The sequence below is a fragment of the Microcaecilia unicolor genome, chromosome 7 (genome assembly GCF_901765095.1).
Source record: "Microcaecilia unicolor chromosome 7, aMicUni1.1, whole genome shotgun sequence".
Lineage (NCBI taxonomy): Eukaryota > Metazoa > Chordata > Amphibia > Gymnophiona > Siphonopidae > Microcaecilia > Microcaecilia unicolor.
In genome coordinates this window covers 13309866-13336526 of record NC_044037.1, presented here as the reverse complement: position 1 = coordinate 13336526, position 26661 = coordinate 13309866, and the positions used below count along the sequence as shown (strand labels likewise).

The 26661-nt window shown below is 45.2% G+C and overlaps 1 protein-coding gene across 1 annotated transcript in view; it reads left to right on the top strand.

The window, feature by feature from the left end:
• LOC115474182 (ras-like protein family member 11A-like) overlaps nt 1-20790 on the top strand; it is a 32524-nt gene extending 11734 nt beyond the window's left edge. The window contains exons 3-4 of the mRNA XM_030209537.1: nt 3168-3250; nt 19613-20790. Of these exons, the coding sequence (XP_030065397.1) occupies nt 3168-3250; nt 19613-20080 (551 nt within the window). The 3' untranslated portion in view covers nt 20081-20790. The remainder of the gene's footprint in view (nt 1-3167; nt 3251-19612) is intronic.
• Nucleotides 20791-26661: the final 5871 nt, after the last annotated feature.

Genomic DNA, 26661 nt, shown 5'->3' with positions numbered 1-26661 from the left:
GACAGGTATGTATATCACAAACTCTAGCAGTGGAACTGGCATTGAGTGTCTTAGGACCGAGGTAGAACACGTGTGCCCGCCCTCCAGATTAAAAGGGGAGAGAAGGGAGAAGTTGCACCGCAGTTGCCCATCCTGCGTCTTTCCAGTGCATGCATGGAAGACTTCAGTTTCCAGCGCTAGCAGTCTGACATCTTTCCAGTGCACTGAACTTTATGTCTAAGAATGATTTATTATTTAGTTAATCATCTTATTGTTTTGTCAAAGCCTAGCCCTGTTAGAGTGAACTTTGTGCTGGTGGCTTTCCTCGTATTATAAATGTTTCCCAAGGCTAAGATGTTTTTTTTTCTAGCGTATTCCAGAGGAAAAAGACCATCTGTTGTGAAAACAGATCCTTACAAGGAGCAAAACCTTCGTTATCTTCCTCTTCTCTGCTCCTCTTCATCCCCTGTCACTACTGCCACCACTGTGACAAGACACAAAAACATTCTGGAACCTATTGAAGTGCGAAGTGTGGTCTAGAACTTGTAATACAGTGTTGTTCCAAACTGGCGAAGACGTTTCTGGCCATCAAAAGTTAGTCATAAAGGGACAAATCTATAACAGGGCAGCTAGAATTAAGGCATCCAGAGGGTACGCAGCAGAAGCCTCACAAATATGCACAATGTAAGTTATGCAGGTATTGCAGAAAAACTGGCATATACACACAATTGCACACACACACTCGTGAATATTCTAGTATTCTGCACGTTTGCAGGCATAGAGGTGAATTCTATAAATGGCAGCTAAAAATTCAGCACTGAAATAAAATGCTTAAGCAGTAACTATAAGTGGAGGAGTGGCCTAGTGGTTAGAGCACCGGTCTTGCAATCCCGAGGTGGCCGCTTCAAATCCCGCTGCTGCTCCTTGTGACCTTGGGCAAGTCACTTAACCCTCCATTGCCTCAGGTACAAACCTGGATTGTGAGCCCTCCTGGGACAGAGAAATATGCAGAGTACCTGAAGGTAACTCACCCTGAGCTACTACTGAAAAAGGTGTGAGCAAAATCTAAATAAATAAAGATTCTAGAATTCTAAAGAATAACAAGATTCCATGCAGAATTTCAAAGTGTAGCAACATTCCATGTATAGAACTCCATCCAGCATCTGCCTTATCTTTCCTTCACATGTCATCCAGTGTCTGCCTCTTCTCTAACCCTTCCATCCAACATCTGTCCCCGCTCTCCCCCTCATCCAGTGTCTATCTCTGCTCTCCCTCCTTCCATCTGGTGTCTGCCACCTCTTTCCTCCCTTCCATCTGGGATCAGGCCCCTCTCTCTCTCTTATCCAATGTCTGTCACTCATCTCCCCCTACATCCAGCATCTGCCATCTCTCTCCCCCCTCAACCAGCATCTGGACTTCCTCTCCTCCCTTCCATCCAGTGTCTGTCCCCCTCCCCCTACATCTAGCATCTGTCCCCTTTCCCCCCCTACATCCAGCATCTGCCCTTTCTTTCCCCCTCCCATCGGATACCCCCACCGCCACACCAGGCTCTCCCCACTCCTACCCAACATCCTGCTGCTGCGGCCACCACTGCTGCTGCTGCTATTTCTGCAGTGCTGGCAAAAACAAAGAAAAAGATTGTAGGGCTGCACAGTTCCCGCTCACAGCTGCTGGCTCTGTCCTAAACAGGAAATGATGTCAGAGGAAGGTGGGACCGGTAGTCATGAGCAAGAACAGTGCAGCCCTGAAAAAGCAGCAGTGGTGGCTGCAGCAGTGGGAGGCTGCGTGGGAATGGGTTGAGCCTGGTGTGCCTCCTGGTCCTTCCATTCCAACGCCTCTATGATACTCGATAATTGAATCTTGAGCATTGTAATCAAAATACACCTTCAATGTCTGAGCTCCAAACCACCTCCAGTTCCACAAGACCTTGTTTCGTTGTCTTCCTCGGGAACCAGCATTGGAAACTTTGTCATGGCATCCTCATGAGACCAATGCAAGGGGTCGCTAGCACCTTTGAGCCTGGCACCAGCAGGGGCAGGAACGACTGGGGACTGTTCCCGATGGGGGGCTTTTGGGGTGAGTGATATAAGTGAAGCTTCGGAGGAAGGAGGAATTGGTGCGAGGAGGCTTATGATCAGCTGGGCTTTTCGAGGTAGAGAAAGTGATATGGGGAGAGCTAGAGGAGCAAAATAATGCCTAACCCCTTTAGGATGTGGCCCTGGAGCATTGGGTTAGCGGCCCAAGTTCCTGGACAGTATGATTAATGCTGCTTGCGAGGTTGATCACAAGCGATGTTATTCATGTACAGCGGACCTGCCACTGGTTACTGACTCCTGCTGCCCAACTTTTACCGCAACTTAAAAACTACCCCCTTAACGTGTAAAAGGGGTACTGTGCACAGATATATTCAGGGACATGCCATGAAGACATTTGACACGTGTAATTAAACTCTGGAATTCGTTGCCAGAGAATGTAGTAAAGGCGGTTAGCTTAGCGGAGTTTAAAAAAGGTTTGGACGGCTTCCTAAAGGAAAAGTCCATGGACCGCTATTGAATGGGCTTGGGGAAAATCCACTATTTCTGGGATAAGCAGCATAAAATGTATTGTACTGTTTTGGGATCTTGCCGGGTATTTGTGACCTGGATTGGCCACTGTTGGCAACAGGATGCTGGGCTCGATGGACCTTTGGTCTTTCCCAGTATGGCAATACTTATGTACTTATGACACAGATACCTTAGACAGATAAATCTCCTTGTCAGAAATGTACATCCAGGTAAAAGTACAATAGAAGCTTTCTCCTTTTGCAGTCATTTCCTCTAGAGTGTTAGCACAGTTCTTACCTTGAATTTAAAGATGGTCTCTCTCACCTACAAGAGTTGTACTGGCATATAATGATGACATTAAACCAATCATGTAACCCAAACAATGCAAACCAGCAAGACGATGATTGTACACTGTTTGAAAAGAAACACAAATAAAGACTTAATAAAAAGATACATTAGATAGACTGAAGTAGAAATAATAGATTGATAGATAAGGTACGATGCAATGAAATAGTTCGATGCATCCAATGCTTGAATAAATAACTATCCTCTCTGCCCAGAGCTGACTGTTTGTAGTAATTTAGCCTTATTTTTGTGTATTGTTGCATTGAACTTTCTTTAATTGTGCACTTTATTGTTTACCAGGAGCGTTATATTCCAGAAAATTCATCGTCGATGGAGAACAGATCTCTTTACAAATTCAAGACACACCCTTCGTGTCTTTAGAGGTAAAAATGTATTCCTAGTCTAACAGTGGTTGACTGGAGATCCATTTGTAACTGTTGCAGGTTCTTTGAAAAGGAGCGGAAACTATTATCACATCGAGGTACTCTCACATTCCCTTGTAGCAGTGTCCTGTTTTCATATCACCAGCAATTGCCATGTTTGAAACGAGAGTCAGCAGTTCTGTGTCTCCTATTCTCTGGCTTTCTTCCTTTTTAGAACCATGGTTCCAGATCTTTACCATTTTTTAGCCTTTTCCACTGCCCTGTGTGTGCTTCTCCTCAGCAGTCACTTCTTCCCCTTCTCAAATTGTATGGCTTTGCCATATGGTCACCTGCTGTCGACACTGCTGTATCTTGGCTTCTTATCTAACTGCAAAACAGAACTCGAAGAAAAATAAACATGTATTCTTATCATCCTGTTAGTCCAGTCCAGACAAGTGGGTTGTACCACTCAACCAACCAATGCAGACAGAAGAAACTGATTTCCCTCAACAAGCAGGATTGAATCACGCGCACAAGTGGGTGATGTCATCTGACGGTACCAGAATGGGACAGTTCTTCTGTACCTCAGAACGTAGTGTAACGTTCCGAGCATGTGCAGCCCCTCCCATGCACTATGGGAAGGTTTGTTTTGTCCACTCAGCCAAATGGACAAAAAACAAAGCTGGCCAATAAAAACTTTCAAAATTGTTGTTTCAACACGGTTTTTCGTTGATTCCTCTTGTGCTAGTTTCTTTTTTTAAAGCATTATTAATGTTGCCAAAGTCAGGGTTTAGACCAGGGGTGGGCAACCTCAGTCCTTGAGGGCCACAACCCAGTCAAGTTTTCAGGATTTCCCCAATGAATATGTATATCTGAAAGCTACATTGCTCTATTATTGAAGTCCAGCGGATTATAAGAGATCATATGGACAAGAGCAGTAAGCGTATGATTAACAGAGGAACTATATTGGAGTTTATACCATCATACTGGCATAGAATTATTGGTGGTATTAAAGAACTTAAATGTTGGAACACTTTATTGTAGAAAAAATTGTTAGAAAGAAGTTAAGTACAGTGTTTGATGTATATCGTCAATCATGCACGATTTGGTATCATTTTTGTATTAATTGTATTGAATGTATTAGTTGGATGAGAAGTATGAAAGTGGCGTGGAAGGATTGGTTATAGTATGATTGTTGAAGGATAAATGGATATGGTGATGGTAAATTGTGAAAAACAGACAAATATCATAAGTGGATAATAAAAACTCAAAAACATTTTTCACAAAATATAGTGGTGGTTACTATTGGGAGTTAAATTAACAATGAATATGTATGAGATCTATTTGCATGCACTGCTCCATTGTATACAAATAGATTTCATGCATATTAATTGGGGAAATTCTAAAACCCGACTGGGTTGCAGCCTTCAAGGACTCAAGTTGCCCACCCCTGATTTAGACCCAGCTCAAAATGCAATAGAAAATTCCAGAACTTCAAAAATGCTTTTTGTGTTTGAGTCCTGTCCACAATCAACAGGAGTGCAAACATTACCAAAAGCATGACGAGATCGTCTAAATCACCTTTGGAAGCATTTCAAAGCCAAGAAACCTTCCATTGCCCCAGGTACAAATAACCTTGGACTCTGAGTCAATCAGGGACAGAAAAGTACCTGCAAAAAATAGTATATGTAAACCGCTGTCACGCTTGTAACGGTACTTCTAGGTTAGTGAGCCCTTGGGCCACTGCCGAGGAGCGGCAACGGCAGGAGAATCACCCAAACACAGGACAGGCAGAACAGACTTCCCGGTACCCTCGGCCGGAATTCTCAGACAAAGGCTGCCGCCGAGGCAGCTCAGGCTGACATCAACTGGACCGGAAATAGCCCAAACTTCACCTGCACATAACCACCGTTCCTCAAGGGTTGAGCCCCAGAGTGCAGGCGGTTGGCAGGACTTACCGGACAGGGCAGGAAAGCAGAGCTGCAGGGACCAGCAGGCTAAAGGAACCAGGAACCCGGCTGCAGCAGGGCAGGCAGCCGGCAGCAGAGTAAGCCAGGAGACAAGCCGGGTCTGGGCAGGCAGCAGTCAGAAGAGTAGGTCAGAAGACAAGCCGGGTCTAGGCAGGCAGCAGTCAGTAGAATAAGTCAGCAAACAAGCAGGGTCAAAACCTAAAACAGGAAAAACTCAGCAGCAGTACAAGCGACCTCCACCAAAGGAAACTCCTCTGAGGACCTCTGTTGCAAGGCAACTAGGAACCTTTCCAGGTGGTTAATAAAGGCAGCCCACAAGGGAGTTCATCAGGTACGGATACTGCTTAGTTCCAAAAAACTCCCAAAACAATGTGGAGGGCTGGAAGATCCGGACCGGATGAGCATATCTTCTGGAACATGGGAAACGGTAAACCATCAATTCGCAGCATTCCCCGGGTCTAACTTCCGGGGCCCGAGGTGACTGCAAGCCAGGAACCTGGACACAACCGTGACAACCACTTTGACTGTATCTACAGAAAGGCCATACATCAAGCGTGGAATAAACGTCAACTTCTTGGGAGATTGCACAAGAAGAACTCCTGTGTGCAGAAGACTCCTACTTCTGCACATACCAGTCAAGAATCTTCTAGGCAAAGACCATCAACGTCACAGCACAGTGACCTTAAGAAGCCAGATGCTCAAGGGGGGACCACCAGACACTATTCAAAACAGATTGAGACCTCCTAAGGTTTCCTGGCTCACAGTGTAGCTGCTTTATGAAGCACTTGCAAAAGGAGGAGAAACCTGCTTTTGCCAATTCCAGCCGCAGCACTGACAAAAGCAAAGAACATGGCAGTGCAGACATTTCTACTGATAAAAGGAGGTGCTAAGAGCTAAATTTACCTTTCTGTGTTACTTGAAGTTTAAGGTGATATTCTTTTTTTTTTTCTTTTTATTATTTTCCTCTTTCTTAGTTATTTACAAATATTGGAACTTGTTAGCTCTGTATTTCTGTAATGCAAGTGTATAGCTTGTAAACATTTAAATTTAATAAAAAATTAAATTAAAAAAAAATTTTTTTTTTGCTGAAAATGGACGTGCGGCAAAATTAAAATTGGCGCGCTTCCATTTTGGGACTGAGACCTAACTGCCCGCCATTGACTTAGCGGTAAGGTCTGTCGTGTTTAAACCTAGATACGCTGACTGCTGTTACCACATCCTCCAGCAGCGAGTTCCATAGCTTAACTATTCTTTGAGTGAAAAAATATTTCCTCCTATTTGTTTTAAAAGTATTCCCATGTAATTTCAGTGAGTGTCCCCTAGTCATTGTACTTTTTGAAAGAGTGAAAAATTGATTCACTTTTACCCATTCTATAGTACTCAGGGTTTTATAGACCTCAACCATATTCCCCCCAGCCATCTCTTTTCCAAGCTGAAGAGCCCTAGCCGCTTTAGCCTTTCCTCATAGGGAAGTCGTCCCATCCCCTTTATCATTTTCGTCGCCCTTCTCTGCACCTTTTCTAATTCCACTATATCTTTTTTGAGATGCGGCGACCAATGCGGATTATCGGAAGTGGCCCAGCATTGAATACCTGGGCACAGCCGATTGCAGAACTTAGCTGGCCTGCCTCTCACAGGCTGAGTATCGGCTGGTACGTTTATAGAATAACGCTTAATTGCAGTCCCGCTCGTAACTACAAATTAGTGCCAATTAACACCACGTCAGGACTATTACTGGTATTTAATGCCAATTGGCACCTAATTTAACAATTGAGGGGCCATTTTACTAAGACACGGTAGGGCTAATGCATGGTTAGGGCACGCCAAATTGACACTAGTGCTGGGCTAGCGCGGGTGCCCAGCGGTCATTTCGAACTTGGAGCATGCTGTTTCCCAGAGTAGAAAATATTTTTTTATTTTCTACTGCAGGGGTGTTCCCGGTGGTAATTGGCATGCGCTGACTGATCACCGCATGAGTAACACGTGAGCCCTTACCACTAGGTCAGTGGGTGACAGTAAGGACTCAGGCAGTAAATAGCTAGATGCTACTTTTAATTTTAGCACACGGCCAAATACCGCCCACTAAAAAAAAAGCCCTTTTTATCAGTCGCGGTAAAAAATGGCCCAGCTCACATCAATTTCACATGTCCAAACTACCACAGGCCACTCTTTACCGCAGCTTAGTAAAAGGACCCCTAAGTTAGCTGCAGAACTGGCATTATGCTATAAATTGCACACCCAAATTTGGGCATCCAGCTATATAAACGTAAGTGTTGTCATACTGAGACACACCGAAGGTCTATCAAGCCCAACATCCTGTTTCCAACAGTGGCCAATCCAGGTTACAAGTACCTGGCAAGATCCCAAAACAGTACATTTTATGCTGCTTATCCTAGAAATAAGCAGTGGATTTTCCCCAAGTCATTTTAATAATGGCTTATAGACTTTTCTTTTAGGAAGCGATCCAAACCTTTTTTTAAACCCCGCTAAGCTAACTGCTTTTACTATATTCTTTGGCAATGAATTCCAGAGTATAATTACACAACGAGTGAAGAAATAGTCAGGGACAGTAAAAGTATGTCCTTCTATAAATTGGAATTTTAAAAAATGTAAAAGAGTAAACAGCTCGCTGTTTACTACCATATTATTTTGTGTGTGTCAACGTGATCTAGCCGTGAGTTTTTTCTTGTTTTATTGAAGGGGCTGATGTGGAGTAAATAAAATGAAAAAAATGGAGGATGAGGAGCTGAGATGATCGTGTCACCAGATATGGGGAGGTTAAGAGGGGGGTGCCGTGACTGTTGAATAACGGACAGTGTGCGTGACTGCAGGAACTTATGTAATATCAGAGCAAGAATATTTATGCACAGAGTATTTTGCATGTCTAACCCTGCACTGCCTGGATCCCTTGGATCGATCGGGCAGCTGGTCTTCTCTTCTGTGGCTGCTCTGTGCTTATGACGAAGGGGCCCGTTTCCTCCTGGTTTCCTGCCTCGAGTGTCCCGGCGAGTCAAGACCTGATTTAGGACTCCTGCTTTCTCTTCTTCTTCTTTTTGTTTTCTATTTCTTCTTATGATATGTGGAGGGGCATAATCGAACGAAAACGTCTATCTCCATGGGCGTTTATCTCCGAGAACGGGTCCGTGAAGGGGCGGACTGAACCGTATTTTCGCAAAAAATAGACGTCCATGTTTTATTCGACAATTTGTGAGCTGGGCGTTTTTGTTTTTCAGTGATAATGGAAAATGAAAGCGCCCAGCTCAAAAACGAATAAATCCAAGGCATTTGTTCGTGGGAGGGGCCAGGAGTCGTAGTGCACTGGTCCCCCTCACATGCCAGGACACCAACCGGGCACCCTAGGGGGCACTTTTACAAAAACAAAAAAAAAGGTAAAAGAGCTCCCAGGTGCATAGCACCCTTCCCTTGTGTGTTGAGCCCCCAAATCCCCCTCAAAACCCACTGCCCACAAGTCTACACCATTACTATAGCCCTAAGGGGTGAAGGGGGGCACCTACATGTGGGTACAGTGGGTTTGGGGGGGTTGGACGACTAAGCATTAAGCAGCACAATTGTAACAGGTAGGGGGGATGGGCCTGGGTCCACCTGTCTGAAGTCCACTGCACCCCCTAACAACTCCTCCAGTGACCTGCATACTGCTGCCAGGGAGCTGGGTATGACATTTGAGGGTGAAAATAAAAATTTGTGAAACATCATTTTTTTGTGGTGGGAGGGGGTTACTCACCACTGGGGGAGTCAGGGGAGGTCATCCCCGATTCCCTCCAGTGGTCATCTGGTCATTTAGGGCACTTTTTTGGGACCTGTTCGTGTGAAAAAAGGGTCCAACAAAAGTGGCCTAAATGTTCGCTAAAAACACCTTTATTTTTTCGATTATCGCCCTAACGCGTACATCTCTCTTCGGCCGATAACCACGCCCCAGTTCCACCTTTGTCACACCTCTGACACGCCCCCATCAACTTTGTCCGCATCCGCGACGGAGTGCAGTTGAAAACGTCCAAAATCGGCTTTCGATTATACCGATTTATTCGTTTTTGTGAGATAAACGTCTGTCTCCCGATTTGGGTCGAAATCTAGGCGTTTTTCTCTTTCGATTATAAGGTGGATTGTATCCTAACTCTCCCCCTCCTTCCCTTATTCCTCCGGTCCTTCTCTTCTCCCATCATAACTGATTCATTTGTTCATTGTAAGCCGCTTAGTGGCTGCTCTGTGTGGTAATAGGCGGGGTATAAATGATATAAATAAATAAAATAATAATATTTGTGCATCGAACATTTCACCAGGTCCTGGTACAATCTCTGTGTAAAGAATTAATTCTGCTGCTAATGCACGCCTGTCGCGCATATTTCTGTGGTGATTAGCACACTGTCTTATGTTTGTCGATTCTATATATAGCACCCAGATTTAATTGAGTGAGCCCTTAACTGTCAATAACCGGGTGCTAACAACCAATTATTGAGGCTAATTGACACTCGTTAAAATTTGGTCATGTGTCTAGCGCATAACTCAAAAGGGGGGGAGGGGGTGGCTATGGATGTGTCAGGGGCGTTCCAAAATGTTATGCACGTAGTTCTAGAATACGTTGGGTGCCAGCATTTATTCCAGGTTTCACCAGGCGTAGGTCTGGCATGCAACATTAAGCACAGGAATCGGCGCTACGCACTAGTCCAGAAACAGAGTACAACCTTTATAGAATAGCACCTAGTGGCAATTTTTTTCAGTGACCTTTTTGAACACTGTTTAGCAAACTTCCTCCATTAGCATGTTATAATGACTTTGTATCGCTCCATGGTGCGACCGCACCTCGAATATTGAGTTCAATTCTGGTCGCCGCATCTCAAAAAAGACATAGTGGAATTAGAAAAGGTGCAGAGAAGGGCGACGAAAATGATAAAGGGGATGGGACGACTTCCCTATGAGGAAAGGCTAATGTGGCTAGGGCTCTTCAGCTTGGAGAAAAGGCGGCCGAGGGGAGATATGATAGAGGTCTATAAAATAATGAGTAGAGTTGAACGGGTAAATGTGAAGCGTCTGTTTACGCATTCCAAAAATACGAGGACTAGAGGGCATGCGATGAAGCTACAGTGTAGTAAATTTAAAACGAATCTGAGAAAATTTTTCTTCACTCAACTTGTAATTAAATTCTGGAATTTGTTGCCAGAGAATGTGGTAAAGGCGGTTAGCTTAGCGGAGTTTAAAAAAAGGTTTGGACGGCTTCCTAAAGGAAAAGTTCATAGACCGTTATTAAATGGACTTGGGGAAAATCCACTATTTCTGGAATAAGCAGTATAAAATGTTTTGTACTTTTTTGGGATCTTGCCAGGCATTTGTGACCTGGATTGGCCACTGTTGGAAACAGGATGCTGGGCTCGATGGACCTTTGGTCTTTCCCAGTATGGCAATACTTATGTATCCCCTGGATTCTATATAGTGTGCTTAGATTTAGGCGCTGAAATCGGCGTGGATTCTATAACATCGCCCGTAACTTAATTGGCTTAACAAGCTAATGAGCGCTGATAACAGCACTTAACAAGCAATAATGAGCACTAATTAGCACTGATTAGAATCTAGGCACACAACTCGCTAAGCGTATTTTGAAATGATGTGTGCTGAATTTCTTATGCTTGAGGCAAAAGGGGCGTGGTTATGGGCGGGGAAATGGGCATTCCATGGGCGTTCCAGAATGTAGGCGCCTAGTTATAGAATATGGCCCAGTGCGTCTAAATCTTCGCGCTGAGATTTACAATCAGGTTTTCATTGGTGTATAAGGATGTGCGCAGATATCAGCACTGAAATGTCAACTAAGCGTATTCTATAATTGGTGCCTAAATCTAGTTGCTGGTTATAGAATATGCTTATTCGACACTGATTTCAGCGCCGATTTTTTTTAGGTGCCATATGTAGAATCTCCTCCGATACGTGCAGATTATTTGCATACTGTAGCGAACGTGAACATTTTTTTTTACACGTGTCAGGAAACTGTGCGCCGGATTACAGCACATAGCTGTGATGCAAAGCGTATTACATCGGCCTCTGTGTGTTCATCTGATGCTGCTAGTTACAAGTTTGATCCTGTTTTTTCCCTTTTAAACATTAACTTGTTGAAGGCTGGAGTCCCCAGAATCCCCGTTGCACATCCAGCTGCGACAGGACAAGACCTCAGTATGACTCACTCCCAAGTTAAGTATTTTAATTAGAAACTGAATAAACAGATCCCAGCCTCGATTTTCCCTTTTTCTAGCAAGCATGCACTTTTGGCTCTGATTAATGTCACCCGCAGTGAATTTCAAATGCCACAAACCACTTTACAACATTTTGGAGCACAGCAAGTGTTCTTTTTGGGTTGTTGAGGACACACATGGAGCCTATTTAACTTTGTAAGTCTATGTGCTTCGAAAATGCACCAGAGCGTCTGGAGGTTCTGCCAGCTGAAGGGCACCCTGTGGCAAGCCTCAGTCAGGGGATTATGGGGCTTCAATTTCTTTTGACCTAGCATTTTCCTCCGGCTCCCTTGGGCTTCCAGCTTTCCCTATTTGCATTACTTCGGTCGCTTCAATAATGATTTTGGAAGGGGGCCATGTCCCAGAGCTCTGTACATATGAATTGCTTCTTGCTTGGACTAATGCTGGTCGACCTCTTTATCTTACCAAGTGATTACAAATGGTCCAGGATGCAGCAGTAAGAACACTTTGTCATGTCAAGCAGTGGGACTGTGATACTCCATTACTCAAGCAACACCATCGACTCACTATACAATCAAGACTCCAATACCAAATTCTAACTCTGACACGTGAAGTGTTATATACTGATCAGCTCCCTATCGTGCATCTCAAATATTACCGCACACATCCCATAGGGCTTTACGCTCCTTATGACGGTCAAATTTATGGGTCCATTTCCAGTCAACCTGTCATGGAGCATTTTTCTGTGGTCTTCAGTCCTGCACTGGTTTGAAATTCCATTCCAGCCCTAAAAACCCAACATTTTGAGAAAATGTACAGGGCTTTAGATGGCTGACTGGATGATAGGGGACTGCGTAGATGGGTCTACACTTTCTCTCTGTTCCCCAATTTCTTTCCGTTTTGGTGTCATTCATGTACAGCACTCTGCCATTCTTGTCACGAAGTGCAGTATATCAAGCTGAATAAACCATAAACCGTACAGACACGGTCCCTAAATCTGGCCACTGAGTAAATTTAGAAGCAACTTGAGTACGTCAAACGGTGTTTTACAATCCCAAGCAGGCATTTATAAAACTCTTGTGTTTAACACTCGGAGAACCACAGCATATAATGGTGTTGAACTTCAGTAAATCTATGCTATGAAAACTCACACAACCACCCATCAAGCACTTGTGCTCCATAGTCATAAGAGCTATTTTTATTTTTAAGGAGAAAACTAGACCGCAGAGATCCTTAGGGAAAACCTTAGGATGCAACTAGCCTTGTCTTCTGCTAGTTTCCGATTTCTTTCATCGGTCTCAAACAACTCCTTTTTTTTATATGCGTGAATGCCAATTAAATCTAATTAGCGCAAATAATTGCTTGTTGGGCGCTAATTAGCTCGTTATTCAATTAAATTGCAAGTGCATGCAATTTTCGACAACTTTTTTAGAATTAGGGGGCTGGTCTGTTTTGAGGTCCTGGTAGATGTTAATTTTAGGCCTGAACTGTCACGTAGAATATGGCACATGGTGGAGAACTTGTCATCTGTTTCACATGTGCTATGAAATGCTAATTTGAATGTAATGTTTCATTGAAATGTGTGTACACACTGATTATAGTACACAATCACTCATGTGGTGATGGTAGGGGGTTTAATATAACCCTTTATTACATGAGCACCTAATATTCTCCCAGGCAAGCTACATACATAGTAACATAGTAGATGACTGCAGAAAAAGACCTGCACGGTCCATCCAGTCTGCCCAAAAAGACAACTCATATGTGCTACTTTTTGTGTATACCCTACTTTGATTTGTACCTGTGCTGTTCAGGACACAGACCGTATAAGTCTGCCCAGCACTATCCCCGCCTCCCAACCACCAGCCCCGCCTCCCACCGGCTCTGGCACAGACTGTATAAGTCTGCCCAGCACTATCCCCGCCTCCCAACCACCAGTCCCGCCTCCCAACCACCGGCTCTGGCACAGACCATATAAGTCTGCCCAGCACTATCTCCGCCTCCCAACCACCAGTCCCGCTTCCCACCACCGGCTCTGGCACAGACCGTATAAGCTAAATTATATTAGCTTATACGAATTCTGTGAAGATATATAAACAAAATACATATATATATATATATATATATATATATATATATATATATATATATACTGAGTAGGAATGACTGAGTAGAAAGGGCTTCCCTGAAATCAAATAAATACAAGAAAGAGAATGGGAGATCGTTAAGATATTCTTTGTTTCATCTGGCAACTGAATTATTTGTGAAACGTTGCCAGTAATGCTGCTCGAATGCATCGGAGCCAGGAAGTTATGGGTCAGAGAGAGGCAGTGGGAAATAGTTCACCTTTTCAGCCCTGACTGTTGTGCAGTAAACTGTCTTTCTTGTACAGAGCTGCAGGAGGGAGAGTCTGGGAATTTGCACCCGAATAAATATCTGGCCACTTCCGTTTTGAATTAGTACCACAGATATCAAAATAGATCGGGTGGGGCTGGCTATTCTAAAGCAAGATACTGACTAAACTCCCTCCCTAGAGACTGAGTCAGTTGGCAACTCATTCCCTTTTAGCTGAGGGGGGGGGGGGGGGGAGATCATTTTCCCCTTCCACGATCCTGGAATTTCCTTTTCTCTTGTGCGTTTCAGGGGTGAATCAATGCATCTATCTCTTTTCTCTGCAATAATGATTCCCTCTGAAGCGAATCAAGGCCATGGCTAGAGTCTGGTAGGACAGACATATCACTGTATGAGATTTGTTTCTTTAAACCAAACTTGTTGCCAGATGGAAAAAATTTGTCACGCCCAAAGCCAGCTCAAAACCGCACAAAGTCAATTTGCATGTGAATGGCATCATTAATAAATATTAATGAGTCAATTTGCATATGAATGACATCATTAATAAATATTAATGAGGCCATTTGCATACAAATGATGTCATTAAGCCCGCCTCTGTGGGGCTTCTACTGACCGCAGCTGTGGGAAAACCAGCCAACCCGCGGCCAGTGGCCGTGGGGAAAAAAACCACGGTGGGCGAAAAAAACGCCGGCTGGGCTTAAAAAAGCTGCCCAAAATCCCGCAACCCACACGCGCCGTGAAAAAGCCGCAGCGGCTTGTGGAAAGGAGCCCAATTGGGCGAGAATCCCGCAGTCCTGGCAACATTAGTGGCATAGCCAAGACCAAGGAGGTTGGAGAATGAACAGGAGATGGCAGGAGCGTGCTTTGCCCATTATCTGGGCTGAAGCCAGTAGGCGGAGCTTGTCGCCCTATCAATTACATTGTTTTGGGTGTACCAAGATGATGGCAGCTGCATTGGGGAGAATGAAATCCTCCTTGACTGGACCAGTTTCAGCTTTGTGACATCACTCCATCTCCTGTTCTTTCTCCAATCTCCCTAGCCAGGACAAACTTTTTGGTGGGACCTAAGAGTAACATGGATGGGCACTGGGCAGTGTGCCTGTTGTTATCACCTCCAGGTCTCCTGTCATTGGTCTGTTCTGCTGTCACTGACTGGCAGGGCCTGACTAGGATTACCATATGTCCGGATTTACCCGGGCAACCGGGTGGGTTTTGCCAATCTGCCCGTTTGTCCGGATTTCTGGACAAACGGGCAGGCTGGTGGGCGGGCCGTCCTATGCTAGCCTCCCTCCCCTGCCCTTACTTACTACTCTACTGCCCTGGTGGTCTAGTGACCTCTTCCGCCTTCGGAGCAGGAAAGAGCCCCCTCTTTCCTACCTGGAGCGCTGCCCTACATCCTGTTGCTGATCTCGGCGCTGATTCAAAATGGCTGCCGAGAGTTGAAGCGACCTCGTGAGACTTCAACTCTCGGCGGCCGTTTTGAACTGGCGCTGAGATCAGCAACAGGATGCAGGGCAGTGCTCCAGGCAGCAAAGAGGGGGCTCTTTCCTGCCCCAAAGAGGTCACTAGACCACCAAGGCAGTAGAGTAAGGTAAGGGAAGGGGGGTGGCTGGGTGTGTGACAGGGGGGAGGGGAATATGTGGCAGGGGGGCGGAGCGAGGGTGTGAAAGGGGGCGGGCGGGTTGTGGTGGGGCGGGGCATGTGTCCTCTTTTACGGGGGAACAAATATGGTAACCCTAGGCCTGACTCCAAAGTGGTGGGGCCATTGTCCATCCAGGCCTACTTGTGGCTACACCCCTAGGTTACACAACTGGCTCATCACGTAAGAGCATTAGGGATGGTACTGGTTCATCATGGTAGGCCAGAGATTCTTAACTCAATCCAGTCAGGGCACACCTAGCCAGCCAGCATAGTCATTGTGGGTATCGTGAAAACTTGAGTGGCTGGATGTTGTGGTTGGCTGAGGCAATCTTGTTGTTGTCCCAGTGTGTTTAAAAAAAAAACCCCAGATTTGAACCTGAAGCAAAGTGCATTGAAACAAGATGGCTAAAAATAAACCAGGGTGAAACCAGTTTCCAAGCACTACAGCTGTGTATAGTCTGAGGAGTATTAGAATTTGGTCCATTTTTCAGTGAAATTTTCGGTGAACTGGTCTTGCACAGACTGTGGTAAATTAATAAAACGTATGTAGCTGTCAATAGAAATCTTTGTGTGTCCCTTGTCTTTTTCTCTTTCTTTGTGTTTCTTTGGGACATTTCAGCCTTTCAGGGCAGCACAAGATTTCTGTAGTACTACAGATGTTTCTTCTCCGGCATACGAATGTGCTGCTGGTTCGTTAAAGAACCCTAAAGCGACAGGGCTCCTCCACTGACTGGAAAATACAAATTTTGGTTTAATTACTCTCAGAGGTTGTTTTGAAAAGGCAGCTTGGCAGCAGTAAATGCCACTTCTTGTCTGCCAGATGTTTGAAGTTAATCATTTGGTTTAAGTTTGGGAAGAAAACCTTGAGCTATTTAACGTTGCAGAGCAAACCCTGCCTAACAACAGAAAACAGAGCAGGAAAAAAATCAAGCAGAAACTCTTCAGCTGTGCTTTATCAGTTGACGGAGTTCACAGCACATGTTTAGAACCACAGAAGAAAGCTGGGAAGCCCAAGTCATTGAACTTCAGTGTTAGTTGTCATCAATGTTTAAAGAAGGTTGCAAAATTCAATCTGTTATAGAAGTTATTTAAAGGATAATAACGAGACACGTCTTTAATGAGAAGTCAAATTATGAAGGATGTAAGACCTGGCTCGACTAGACCCTCAGGGATCAGGACGCAAAGCTGGTCCCTGCCTAGTGGATTAAATGATAGAGGTCTATAAAATAATGAGTGGAGTTGAACGGGTAGATGTGAAGCGTCTGTTTACGCTTTCCAAAAATACTAGGACTAGGGAGCATGCGATGAAGCTACAGTTAGTAAATTTAATATGAATCGGAGAAACTTTTCTTCACTCAACGTGTAATTAAACTCTGCAATTTGTTGCTGGAGAGTGTGGTAAAGGTGGTTAGCTTAGCGGAGTTTAAAAAAAAAGTTTGAACGGATTCCTAAAGGAAACGTGCATAGACCATTATTAAATGGACTTGGGGGAAATCCACAATTTCCGGGATAAGCAGTATAAAATGTTTTGTACTTTTTGGGGATCTTGCCAGGTATTTGTGACCTGGATTGGCCACTGTTGGAAACAAGATGCTGGGCTTGATGGACCTTTGGTCTTTCCCAGTAATGCAATACTTATGTACTTATGTACGTCTCTTGTGTAGCCTATATACTTTATTACAGCACTTTCTGCAGCACTAGGGGGTCCTTTTACTAAGGTACGCTGAAAAGTGGCCTGCGCCGGTGTAGGCGCGTGTATTGGATGCACGCAGTTCCATTTTTCAGCGCACCTGCAAAAAAAGGCCTTTTTTTAGCTGAAAATGGACATGCGGCAAAATAAAAATTGTCGCGTGTCCATTTGGGGCCTGAGACCTTATGACCACCCATTGACCTAGTGGTAAAATCTCACGCATTAACTGGGCAGTAACCGTCAGCACGTGTACAATGTTGATTACCACCTGGTTAGCGCCACGCGCCAGAAATTTGTTCTGGGCCGTGTAGTGGGTGCGTGTAGAAAATGAAATTACCACCCAGGCCACACGGTAGCCGGGCGGTGATTCAAAATTGATGCACATAGGACACACGTGTACGCCTAAGTGGCTTAGTAAAAGGGCCCTTGGAAGAGGCATTCGGGGGAGCATGATTAGATCAGGGAGTAAACTTTGCACATGCAATAGAAAATCCAATTACATACGTGTAGTTTTCTCCCTCTTTGACCCATTGGACAATTTCCAAAGAAAAACTACCCAGATACCCCGGATTCTATATATGGCGACTAAAGTTACACGCGTAAATCAGCGCATGTTGCCAAATTGTGTGCACAACTTAATTGATTAATGAGCCAATCAGCACCAGCAATTGGCCACTAAACCCAGTTATTGACATTAATTGGCCTTAATTGGGAGTTAAACGTGTTCTGTAACGCTGTGCTCGGAACTCCTATAGTGCACATTTTCAAGGGGGCGTTCCAGGAGTGTTCCCAGGATTCACGTGCATTGTTACAGAATAGACTCGATTGGCGCTTTCAGCAGGCGTAATTGACAGCGCCTAAGTTAGGCGTTGTTTATGCGCTTAGCGCTATTCTGTAAAAGACGCGGATCCTTTATAGAATATGCAGTCAGCGCTTACATTTTTCAGCACCGGTTTTCCAATGCCATTTATAGAATCTAATCCATAGTTCTCAAGTGCTTTGTGGCTATGCTGCTTTCTGAAAGTTGCCTCCTTTATGTGTCTAAAATGGACAGGATAGTTATGACCTGCTCTTTCAACTTAAAGCAGCATTTCAAAAGTCACCTATAAGCTTCCTCACTAGCCTCCATGTTGACTGTATTACAGTGCCACAGCTAGAAAATGAACACCTTATGCTGAAAAAGCAGGGAACACCTCCTCCTCCCTACCTACTCCTGCACTCTTCGCCAACTCAATGGCAACCACAGATCCAATCACTGCATAGTGTCTCAAAGCTCTATAGCACTGTGCAATCCACATCCCAAGCCATGACCCTTCCCTACTGCTTGAACAAATGTTACTGAGGAACCAGTGACGTAACCATGGAGGGGAATCAGGGGCCTGGGCCCCCTCACTTTCAGCTCAGGACCCCTCTGCTTTCTTGTCTTGCGAAGTTGCCAAGCCCTACTAGCTGAAGACCTCTCCTGGCTACTGGCTGGTAGACACTTATCCTGAATGACTCATGGCTGTTATTGCAATCAGTGGAATAGCTTCGGGGGCCACGGGGGCCTGGGCCCCACCAGCTCAAGCGTTTTTTTTTTTTCCAGCGCTGGTCTCTGGCACTGCTGCGTTTCCTGCCCTGCTCACTCTTCCCCTCACATCCAGTACACTCATTTTAATTAAACTGAGCATGTTTGCATGTTCAATTTCATTAAAATGAGCATGCCAGACATGACATAAGGGGAAGAGAGAGCAGGACAGGAAATACGGTGACGCCGGAGACCAGCAGTGGAAAACACGCTTCAGCTGGCGGGAGTTGGGGACCCCCCACCAGCCAAGGCACGTGCAGCAGCGGTGGTGGCAGTGTTTCAGCTGGCAGGGGTTGGGGATCCCCGCCAGGCAAGGTATGTGTAGCAGCAGCGCCAGTGGGTGGGTGGAGGGCGGTGGGGGGTGGCAGGGAGGGGGACCAAAATGTGCCCCCTCACTTTGGGCTCTGGCCCCCTCCCACCTCGAAGCCTGGCTACGCCCCTGATTACAGTAAATGAGGCTTCTACCTAGTCTCGAATTAAAGGGTATAAAAACGTATGCAGGCAAGACTTTATGGTTTCTTATTATTTAATACTTTTTAAATAGTTCTATAATTGAAGTGTAGATTATGATGTGTAGAATAGATAACTGAAACAAACTCCAACTTTAATGCAATTTCAATCACATTTTTTTAGACAACAGAATATGGAAATTGTACTACTGTGTAGAGACTTTCACTAAACATTGTATCTGGTACGTACGATAATGACAGATGCAAAAGCCAGTTCTTATGCTAGTCCAATGATTCCCAGGATATGCACAATAAATATGCATGAGTTCAATTTGCATACCAAGGAAGCTGTATATGCAAATTAATCTCATGAATATTCATTGTGGATACCTGAAAACCTGACCGGCTAGGATTCCTCCAGGACAGGTTTGGGAATTGCTGTAATTCATTAAGGTTTTTTCCTAGTTAGAAATATTGTAATGCACATAATAATTTGGCCTCTTTCTGTTGGTAACAGGATGATGCTGAGAACATTTGTTGTCAGGAACAGATAAACCGGTCCATCTACTGGGCGGACGGCTTCGTCCTGGTGTATTCCATCACTGACTTTGAGAGCTACCGAGCAGTCCGGCCCCTTTGCCAGCACATCCGCAAGATCCACCTCAACGCTAACATTCCCCTTCTCCTGATTGCCAACAAAGGAGACCTGCTTCGGGCCCGGCAGGTTTCCTCTGATGAAGGACTGCAGCTCGCCAGCGAACTCACAGTCACCTACTCTGAAGTGTCCGCACGGGAAAATTTCGAGGGGGTGTACGATGCCTTCTACCAGCTGTGCCAAGAAGTGAGCAGAGTGATTGGCAGCAGCAACGGGGAAAAGAGGCGGGGCCTTCACCTCATCCGGCCCAAGTCTCCCAACATGCAGGAACTGAAAAGACGCTTCAGACAGGTTCTGTCTTCCAAAGCCAAATCCTCCACCATGCTCTGACAGAGGGAAGCGGCAGTGCAGGCACTGGGTATTTATGTATTTATCCTCTTTCCACTGGACTCAGTGTTCAGAACAAAACCTTTAAATTTGTCCCTTTCAATACAGAAGGACCTATTGGACTGTCACCTCTCTAAAGACAACCCAAGCAGGCTGATTCAGTTCTGGTTTTGCATAGAGATGAAGTCCAAATCAGAACTACAACTCCCAGCATGCAAGGGGAGACTATCAGGACTCAATCAACCAGTATTACTACTGGAGTGACAGAGCTGCCAAGTTATCCATTCCAAGAGGGAGATTATTGGTCAGTCCTGGATTTCTGTCAACCTCATCATGGGGCATTATGTGACCTGCAGCACTTAATTCAATGGATAGAATCATGGACTACAAATACTACACTGCTTTGGGATGGAAGTTTAAAACCAGGACTGGCCAAAAAGTCTCCCTCCTGGAATGGGTAACTTGGCAGCTCTGGAGTGAGATATCAAATATAAAGTCAAATGCGCTTTTTAACAAAATAGGAAGTTTCACTCAAACCTAAAGGACCCTTCCAGGCCTAAAATGAGCAGACTGAACTTTTCAAAATGATGATTTACAAGCTATCCTTTTTTTAATAAGATGTTCTTTCACGAACTCTCAAGAGATTCGTTTTTTGTTTTAAATATATTGCACAAGTTATCCTTGTATATATTTTAAAAATGTAAAATAAATAGTCAAAGAGCACACAGTAAGTGCTCACCTGTTTAAAATGTTTGCCTCACTAGAACCACGAGCAAGGTTTAAACTGCAAATAGAGGTTACCAGCAAGCTGTTAGGCTTCTCACGGAAACACTGGGTTTGTGAGCCCTCGGACCACGGCCGAGGAGCGGCAGTGGCAGGCAAAACCACCCTACACCAGACACAAGGCAGAACTCTGACAGGAACAGCTAGACTTCACCTACACTTGACCGCCGTTCCCCAGGAGTTGAGCCCCTGGGTTCAGGCGGCCGGCAGGACTTACAGGACAGGGCAGGAACTGGATACGAACTAGGTTGAACAGGGACTGAGGGTCAGAGGGGAAAGGAATATACATGGGAAGCAAGACAGAATACTGGGCTAGGACTCACAGACAGACAATACAACACTAGGCAGGAAGTGGACAGCTAAAGGACAAGAACTGAAAGCTGCCAGGCACTGAAAAGGGTACAAATACAGGTAACAGCAAAGACTGAAAGCTGCCAAGCAGCCACTAGGGAAAAAACACCGACAGACAACAGAGCAAGAACTGAAAGCTGCCAAGCAGCCACTAAGCAGGGAACTAGCAAACAAAAGCTAATAGCTAACCTACACACAGACTAACCAAGGAGCAGACAAAGAAATACAAATAAGAAACAAGACTAGGAAACAAGCAATAAAGTACAAGCTAACTACACAAAGACTAGACTAGAACCAGGCAATGATTTCAGACAAGAAACAGAATAACCAGAAGTGCAACAGAGCACACCAACATACCAGGGACCTTAGACGATGCAAAGGCAAACACAGAAGTTTCCAGGTGGTTAATAAAGCCTATCAGCAGCTGAAGTTTACTGCAGGAATCACAAGGCAGCTACGGGTGTTGTTCAGGCACAAACAAGAAAAGCAAGTCTGGCAGCCCGGAAGATCCAGACCGCACTCGGCTGAAGTCTGGAATGTGTGACAGTCCATAGCAGCCACCGGATCTGGCCACCAGAGGGCGAGGTGAGCACGGACAAGGAAACAGTCACCATCGTGACACAAGCTCCATTTTTTCCAGTGTGGGCACATCCAGTCCTGGTTTTAATCCCTGTTACATCCATGGTGATATAGTATAACTATCAAGTTACTGAAGTCCAGGAGGGAAGATTTTAGGCCAGTCCTGGATTTCAGACAATCCCTTCAAAATACTAGTGACATAAGTTCATTTAAGGATCCCCAATAAGGAGAAGATCAACAAATAGCCATACTGGGTCAGACAGTGGCCAATCCAGGTCACAAGAACCTGGCAGAATCCTAAAAAGAAGAATAGCAACATTCCGGAATCCCAAAGAGTAGCATCATTCCAGAATCCCAAAGAGTAGCAACATTCCGGAATCCCAAAGAGTAGCAACATTCCATGCTACCGATCCCAGAGCAAGTAGTGGCTTCCCACAAGCCTATCTCAATTTTGCTGAGGGCCCCCCGTGGTGGTGGTGGAGGGGGTAGGGGGGGGGTTGAGGGAGGACATCCCCCTCCTCCAAAGCTTCAGGGAGGCAGAGCATGACAACCATGCCTTGTTTTTAAATAAGTTGCCTTCTGGTTTTTTTCTCTCCTGACAGCTGGAGACTTCACCTCCTTTTGCCAGTATGACTTTGGAGTTCAGGTCTCCAGCTTGCCTGGCAGGGGGCTTAGCCAGACACCCAATTTTGGGTGGGCCTGGGCCCAAGATGGGGTGGGCAGAAGAACCCCACCCCGTCCCACAAGTGATTTGGTCTCTCTCTGTCTTGCCTGCATGCCATATGGTCTTTCAAGCATCCCCCCCTCTCCCACATACCTTTTAAATAGTAGATTTTCACCAACGAGCAACACCTAATACACACTTTCATGCTGGCCCCACAGCCTTCCCTCTGATGCAAATTCCTATTTCTGCATAGGCGGGAACACATCAGAGGGAAGGCTGTGGGGCTGATGCAAGCAGTATGCAACCACCCTACCCCTCTACCCACCCACCCCATCAACCCAATCATTACTTTTACCTCACCGAAGTACACCTATTTCTATTCTTTTATCACCTTCTCCCACTACTCCAACCAGAGTTACACCTGACCACCCTTCAACATCTTCGGTCCTTCTGTGACTGTTCTCTTGTGCTTGACTGCTTAAATACTTTAAATTTAAATGCTTTACTTTTTGTCTATTAGATTGTAAGCTCTTTGAGCAGGGACTGTCTTTCTTCTGTGTTTGTACAGCGCTGCGCACACTTTGTAGCGCTCTAATGTTAAATAGTACTAGTAGTAATGTATCAGTTGCTGCTCGCTACAGGCGAACATCTGCTATTTACAAGGTATGCAGGAGGGACAGGAATTTTCTGCTGGTGAGGCTTGGGGATCCCGCCAGCCACATCATAGGTATGGTGCTACTGGGTGGGTCTGAGCCCAAAGTGAGTGGGCCTGGGCCCATCCGGACCCACCCTTGGCTACGCCACTGTTGCCTGGAGAGCGTGGTTTTTGTTGTTGTTGTTGTTGTTTTTGAGAAAGCCAGAGGGAGGCAGTGCAGCAATTTGTTTAAAAGTAAATCGTGGTTGCCACACCCTGTCACTGAGGTACAGGATTGCTGGGCCTCCTTCTTGACTGAGGACCTCTGCATTGGGCAGATCTGACAAGTTACTTAGTTCCAGGAGGGAGACTTTATGGCCAGTCCTGGTTTGGAACATCCCAAAGCACTGTGGTACATAAGTATATAAGTATTGCCTTACTAGGAAAGACCAAAGGTCCATCGAGCCCAGCATCCTGTTTCCAACAGTGGCCAATTCAGGTCACAAATACCCGGCAAGATCCCAAAAATGTACAAAACATTTTATACTGCTTATCCCAGAAATAGTGGATTTTCCCCAAGTCCATTTAATAACGGTCTATGGACTTTTCCTTTAGGAAGCCGTCCAAACCTTTCTTAAACTACGCTAAGCTATCTGCTTTTACCACATTCTCTGGCAACGAATTCCAGAGTTTAATTACATGTTGAGTGAAGAAAAAAGTTTCTCCGATTCGTTTTAAATTTACTACCTTGTAGCTTCATCGCATGCCCCCTTGTCCTGGTATTTTTGGAAAGCGTGAACAGACGCTTCACATCTACCCATTCAACTCCACTCATTATTTTATAGACCTCTATCATATCTCCCTTCAGCCGCCTTTTCTCTAAGCTGAAGAGCCCTAGCTGCTTTAGCCTTTCCTCATAGATAAGTTGTCCCATCCCCTTTATCATTTTCGTTGCCCTTCTCTGCACCTTTTCTAATTCCACTATATCTTTTTTGAGATGCGGCGTCCAGAATTGAACACAATATTCGAGGTACAGTCGCACCATGGAGCAATACAAAGGCATTATAACATCCTCATTTTTGTTTTCCATTCCTTTCCTAATAATACCTAACATTCTATTTGCTTTCTTAACCGCAGCAGCACACTGAGCAGAAGGTTTCAACGTATCATCAACGACGACACCTAGATCCCTTTCTTGGTATTTGTAGTCCCTATTTCTACCTATTGAAATCAGTACTACAGTTCCCATTATGCATCAGCATGGAGTTGTCAGAAATCTTGGACTGACCCAAAATCTCCCTCCTGGAACTGGGCAGCTTTGTAGCCTTCCCCCCCCCCGTTTTCTATTTCTGTTGATGGCTCTCTCATTCTCCCTGTCTCCTCAGCTCGAAACCTTGGGGTCATCTTTGACTCTTCTCTCTCCTTCTCTGCTCATATCCAGCAGATTGCCAAGACCTGTTTCTTTCTTTACAACATCCGTAAAATCTGCCCCTTTCTTTCCGAGCACTCTACCAAAACCCTTATCCACACCCTTGTCACCTCTCGTTTAGACTACTGCAATCTGCTTCTTGCTGGCCTCCCACTTAGTCACCTCTCCCCTCTCCAGTCGGTTCAAAACTCTGCTGCCCGTCTCATCTTCCGCCAGGGTCGCTTTACTCATACTACCCCTCTCCTCAAGACCCTTCACTGGCTCCCTATCCATTTTCGCATCCTGTTCAAACTTCTTCTACTAACCTATAAATGTACTCACTCTGCTGCTCCCCAGTATCTCTCCACACTCGTCCTTCCCTACACCCCTTCCCGTGCACTCCGCTCCATGGATAAATCCTTCTTATCTGTTCCCTTCTCCACTACTGCCAACTCCAGACTTCGCGCCTTCTGTCTCGCTGCACCCTACGCCTGGAATAAACTTCCTGAGCCCCTACGTCTTGCCCCATCCTTGGCCACCTTTAAATCTAGACTGAAAGCCCACCTCTTTAACATTGCTTTTGACTCGTAACCACTTGTAACCACTCGCCTCCACCTACCCTCCTCTCCTCCTTCCTGTACACAATTGATTTGATTTGCTTACTTTATTTTTTGTCTATTAGATTGTAAGCTCTTTGAGCAGGGACTGTCTTTCTTCTATGTTTGTGCAGCGCTGCGTACACCTTGTAGCGCTATAGAAATGCTAAATAGTAGTAGTAGTACCTTCCGTTCGTATTAGTGCCAGTCAGCTGTACATGAAAGGCTCTGTGCTCTAATCTTTGGGACATTTTTAGAGTTGCCATTGTCACCTCATCCAGGTCAACCTAAAGACAGTGATCCACTTTTCCTGGGGAACTATGACTCCATGCAAGCAACAGGATAAAACCAGGCCTGGATCAGCCTTTTCAGAGTGACCTGGGTGAAGTGAGTACTGTAGGCAGATTTCTCCTGCTATATGTTGGTGTGATGCAATCTGCAGTATAGATAGTAGGTATCTTTCTGTTAGTGCCAGTGCTGAATGCTTCACACATGACACCCTCAGCTTTGAAAGTACTATTGGACTGCAGGAGATAAAACAGGCCAGGCACTGTTCTAGTGCTGACACCTGCTGGTAGCTGGAAGGACAGCAGCGGAGGTTTGAAAAAGACTGCATTTTCCCCCCCAGATCACCAGAGATCACGGAATTACATTACTCACTGTTTTTATTGTGTAGCGGTGCTTTTTGGTGTCCGCTTTTGTGGCTGGTTGTAATAAGTTCTGCACGTTATTTAGGCGTTTTGTTTTGTTTTATGGGTTTTTTTTCAGCACAAAGGCAGTCCCAAAACCAAAGGTTTGCGGGCAGGTGGCAAAGTAAGAGACTGTATGGTAAATCTCAGAACTGTTTACTCCAATGGGGTTGTTTTTCTGGGGGGTTGAGACGGGGGGGGGGGGATTTTTATTTTATGTGCTGGGCCTTCCAGGAAACATGAGAAAGCCAGCCATCACAGTAAATGCTTCATGTGCAAAAGCGGAGCCCAGTTTCCCTTCCTGCTCAAGCTTCCCAAGGACAGCCTGTTCTCTTCGCACTTGTTATAGAAACCAGGCAAGAAAAACAGAAAATGTGTGTTTTTGTCCAGCTGTTGAATTATAACAGGCAGGTTTTAATTATGACGTCACAGAAGGGCTTATATCCAGGATTCCAGGCATCCTCTAAGAGCAGCAGTGATCCCACTGTCCAAAAGCTGCTTTAAGCCTCAGCTGCATACTTAGGAAAATATCAGTTTGTCTTACTGATCTTGTTAAAAAAAAAAAAGGTAAGGATAAAAGACCCCAACAGCTTCTAAAGTTATAGAAATGCTGTAAAAAAAATAAGGGCGTCTTTGCTCGAGTTATCTGCAGCCTACTACTCACCGGCCTCCCACTTAACCATCTATCCCCCCTTCAATCCGTCCAGAATTCCGCCACACGTCTTATCTTCAGCATGGACCAATATACTCACATCACCCCTCTCCTCAAATCACTTCACTGGCTCTCGATCAGATACCGCATACAGTTCAAGCTTGTCCTACTAACCTACAAATGCACTCGATCTGCAGCCCCTCACTACCTCTCTACCCTCATCTCCCC